Source organism: Nansenia antarctica (genome assembly GCF_963989245.1).
Source record: "Nansenia antarctica genome assembly, chromosome: 2".
Lineage (NCBI taxonomy): Eukaryota > Metazoa > Chordata > Actinopteri > Argentiniformes > Microstomatidae > Nansenia > Nansenia antarctica.
In genome coordinates, this window is record NC_137675.1 from 88052925 (window position 1) to 88057924 (window position 5000).

General features: G+C 49.3%; 1 protein-coding gene across 1 annotated transcript in view; it reads right to left on the reverse strand.

Moving 5' to 3' along the window:
- LOC308149647 (neuronal-specific septin-3-like) overlaps nucleotides 1–5000 on the reverse strand; it is a 62228-nt gene that overhangs the window by 4237 nt on the left and 52991 nt on the right. The window contains 3 exon segments of the mRNA XM_080522534.1: nucleotides 283–379; nucleotides 848–943; nucleotides 3657–3774. Of these exon segments, the coding sequence (XP_080378660.1) occupies nucleotides 283–379; nucleotides 848–943; nucleotides 3657–3774 (311 nt within the window).

A 5000-nucleotide genomic window follows, 5' to 3' on the forward strand; every position in this document is an offset into this window, starting at 1 on the left:
AGGAGGAAGAGGAGGAGAGAGGAGTCAGAGGTTAGGGGAGGAGGGAGGAGGAGGGAGGGAGGGGTGGAAGGGAGGAGGGAGGAGGAGGGAGGGAGGGGTGGAAGGGAGGAGGGAGGAGGAGGGAGGGAGGGGAGGAAGAGGAGGAGGGAGGAGGAGGGAGGGAGGGGAGGAAGAGGAGGAGAGGAGTCAGAGGTTAGGGGAGGAGGGAGGGAGGGGAGGAGGGAGGGAGGGGAGGAGGGAGAGGAGGAAGAGGAGGAGAGAGGAGTCAGAGGGGCTTCTTACCTTCTATAGTTCCCCATTTGGTTTTCCTTCCCAGCAGCCTCCTGCCGTTCACCTGGTACTCCTGGTCGCTGCCCACCACCGCGAACGGGATCATCTCCTACAGGACACGCAGGGGTCAGAGGTCACACACACACACACACACACACACACACACACAGTCACCACAGTGGAACATCTCCATTGGGTGGTCCATGTTATGGTGTGGAGAGAGACCTCTGTTTTGACAGGTGTGTGTGTGTCTGTGTGCGTGTGTGTGTCTGTGTGTGTGTGTGTGTCCGTGCGTGCATGTGTCTGTCTGTTTGTCTGTGTGTGTGTGTGGTGTGTGGTGTGTGTCCGTGCGTGCGGTGTGTGTGTGTCTGCGTGCGGTGTGTGTGTGTCTGCATGCGTCTGTCTGTTTGTCTGTCTGTCCCTGTATGTGTGTGTGTGTGTGTGTGTGTGTGTCTGCATGCGTCTGTCTGTCCGTGTGTGTGCATGCGTCTGTCTGTCTGTGTGTGAGTGTGTGAGTGTGTGTGTGTGTGTGTGCGTGTGTGTGTCTGTGTGTGTGTGTGTGTGTGTGTATCTTTACTCTGATCTTCTCGTTGATGGTTCGGTCCTCTGCGTCCTCGTCAAACTCCTTCTGAGGGTACACGTCTATCCCGTTAGCCCTCAGCTCCTCCCTCACCTGCACACACACACACACAGTGTGAGGAGGATAGGACCATGCAGAACACCAGTATGACATCACCACCAGAGTGACATCATCAGTGGATTCTCCCTCCCTCCCTCCCCCCCTCTCTGCCTCCCTCCCTCCTTCTCTGCCTCCCTCCCTCCCTCTCTCTCTCCCTCTCCCTCCCTCCCTCCCTCCCCCTCAGTGGTCTCAACACTAATCTTTCTGTTAGTCTCCATGTTCAGTTTAAACAACCCGTGTCTCCCTCCCTCTCTCTCTCCCTCCCCCCCTTCCTCTCTCTCTGTAGCGCCCTGCCAGTAATAGCATTCAAATGAATGCCTGCCTTTTTCTTTTTTCTTTTTCAATGACTACACCTCGTTCCAAATTATTATGCAAATTATATTTTTCTCAGATTTTCCTAAATAGTCGATGCAAATGACAATCAGTATAATTTTCAAGTCATCAACCGTTAGAGTATAATTCAAATTTTATTGAACAAACCTCCCAATGATAACAGTATTTTTTTTATTTTATAAAAAAACTCAAAATGCACTGTTCCAAATTATTATGCACAACAGAGTTTCAAAACATTTTATAGGTTGTAAAGAACTAAAAATGGTAATTTGATGAATTTAGGGTTAGGAGGTCATATTAGGAGGTCATATTTACTGAAATCAAAAGCTATTTCAAACAAAAACATCTTAACAGGTCAAGTTACATGTTAACATAGGACCCCTTCTTTGATATCACCTTCACAATTCTTGCATCCATTGAACTTGAGTTTTTGGACAGTTTCTGCTTGAATTTCTTTGCAGGATGCCAGAATAGCCTCCCAGAGCTGCTGTTTTGATGTGAACTGCCTCCCACCCTCATATATATTTTGCTTGAGGATGCTCCAAAGGTTCTCAATAGGGTTGAGGTCAGGGGAAAATGGGGGCCACACCATGAGTTTCTCTCCTTTTATGCCTATAGCAGCCAATGACACAGAGGTATTCTTTGCAGCATGACAGTGGGCTCAGAAATACATGAAGACTAATTTCCAAACAGTCTTGTTTACTGATGAGTGCCGTGCAACCCTGGATGGTCCAGATGGATGGAGTAGTGGATGGTTGGTGGATGGCCACCATGTCCCAACAAGGCTGCGACGTCAGCAAGGAGGTGGCGGAGTCATGTTTTGGGCTGGAATCATGGGGAGAGCTGGTAGGCCCTTTTAAGGTCCCTGAAGGTGTGAAAATGACCTCGGCAAAGTATGTAGAGTTTCTGACTGACCACTTTCTTCCGTGGTACAAAAAGAAGAACCGTGCCTTCCGTAGCAACATCATCTTCATGCATGACAATGCACCATGTCATGCTGCAAAGAATACCTCTGTCATTGGCTGCTATAGGCATAAAAGGAGAGAAACTCATGGTGTGGCCCCCATCTTCCCCTGACCTCAACCCTATTGAGAACCTTTGGAGCATCCTCAAGCAAAATATATATGAGGATGGGAGGCAGTTCACATCAAAACAGCAGCTCTGGGAGGCTATTCTGGCATCCTGCAAAGAAATTCAACTAGAAACTGTCCAAAAACTCACAAGTTCAATGGATGCAAGAATTGTGAAGGTGATATCAAAGAAGGGGTCCTATGTTAACATGTAACTTGACCTGTTAAGATGTTTTTGTTTGAAATAGCTTTGGATTTCAGTAAATATGACCTCCTAATATGACCTCCTAACCCTAAATTCATCAAATTACCATTTTTAGTTCTTTACAACCTATAAAATGTTTCGAAACTCTGTTGTGCATAATAATTTGGAACAGTGCATTTTGAGTTTTTTATTTAAAAAAAAAATACTGTTATCATTGGGAGGTTTGTTCAATAAAATTTGAATTATACTCTAACGGTTGATGACTTGAAAATTATACTGATTGTCATTTGCATCGACTATTTAGGAAAATCTGAGAAAAATATAATTTGCATAATCATTTGGAACGAGGTGTACACTCATCCCTCTTTCTACCCCCCCCCCCCCCCCCACCCAGTCATCAAAAGCCTTCTTAATGTTTCCTAAACCCCGTGTAGGAGTCAATGATGTCATGGGAGTTCCACTGCAGACACATCAGGAGGGGTGGGGGGGGGGGGTGGGGGGTGAGATGAAAGGAGAAAGAGAGGGAGGAAGGGAGGGAGGGATGAAGGGAGGAATGACTCAAAAGGATAGCTCCCCCGCTAGCCAATCAGAAGGCCCTGACCTCAAGGCTGACCTCATTAGCTGAAGAGGATTACTAAAACAACTTTCTGGTTTGATGACATCAGACATTGTTGAGCGAGGGATGTCCAAATATGTAGAAAGGAGAGAGAGAGAGAAAGGGAGGGAGGGAGGGGGGCGGGAGGAGAAAGAGGGTACACACGGTACAGAGGAACACAGAAACACACGGGAGAGGGTGTGGGGAAGAGAGGGATGGAAAGAGAGAGAGAGAGAGAGAGAGAGAGCGTTGTAGAGAGAGAGAGAGTGAGAGAGGATAAAGACAGAGAGAGAGAGGGATGTAAAAAGACAGAGAGAGAGATAGAGAGAGAGAGATGTAGAGAGAGACAGATGTAGAGAGAGAGAGACAGAGATAAAGAGCGAGAGACAGAGACAGACAGACAGAGAGACAGAGAGAGGGATGTAAGAGAGAGAGAGAGAGAGAGAGAGAGAGAGAGAGAGAGAGAGAGAGAGAGAGAGAGATGTAAAGAGAGAGAGCGTTCACCTTCTTCTTGAAGAAGTCTCTCTCCTCCAGGGTGAGGGTGTCGGCCTTGGCTATGACAGGTACGATGTTCACCACCTTACTGAGACGCCGCATGAACTCCACATCCAGGGGCCGCAGGCTGGGGGGGGGGGCAGAGGAAGGTCAATATTTAACAACATAAGACAATGAATAAACAAGACATAGATAAAAGTGTTGTTACTGCAACTGTATTCAAGCGCTGTCCTTCCTGGCACGCCGTGAGAGACCGCAGGTACTGTGTCTGTGTTTAGCTGCTATCTTACGCGATACGGCGTGTGAGACCGCAGTGTAAAACGACACGTGACACAACCATGACCCTAACCACAACCCTAACCTTAACCCAACCACAACCCTAACCTTAACCTTAACATAGACGCGGGCTGTCCCATGGATCCCAGTTGGTATTGACTGAAACACACACGGTCATGTGGGACCCTGTGGTACCTCCTCCACCAGAGGGCGCTGCTCACCCACTAAAACACCCCCACTCAGCTGATCAGTGACAGAGGGCTAGTGGAGGCTAGCGGAGGCTAGCGGAGGCTAGGGGAGGCTAACGGAGGCTAGCGGAGGCTAGCGTAGGCTAGCGGAGGCTAGGGGAGGCTAGCAGAAGCTAGGGGAGGCTAGCGGGAGGCTAGCGGAGGCTAGCGGAGGCTAGGGGAGGCTAGCGGAGGCTAGCGGAGGCTAGGGGAGGCTAGCGGAGGCTAGCGTAGGCTAGCGTAGGCTACGCTACAGCACCATCTGAGACCAGCCAGCAGACGTCTGTCAACTGTCAATCAGACATCATCAAACACAGCAGCCTCTGAGAACATCAGCCTATCACGTCCTGGGAGAAGTAAAACCATGAAGATGTTTCCAGAAGTTCAGAGCAGCTCAGTGAAGACTTCCTCTGACTGGCTGGGCTGGCAGGGCGCCAAGCGGCTGAGGCTGGACACATACACACACATCACTGCTGCATACACTGACCACTGTCTCACACACACACACACACACACACACACACACATCACTGCTGCATACACTGACCACTGTCTCACACACACACACACACACACACACACACACACACACACACACACACACACACACACACACACACACACACACCACTTCTGCATACACTGACCACTGTCTCACACACACACACACACACATCTGATTTCTATCTCTCTCTCTTTCTGTGTGTGTCTCTCTCTCTCTCTTTCTGTGTGTGTCTCCCTCCCTCCCTACCTCTCTCTCCCTCTTTCTGTCTGTGTGTCTGTCTGTCTCTCTCCCTCCCTCCCCCCCACCCCCCCCCTCCCTCCAGGAGTATCAGAGTGTCGTGGTTCA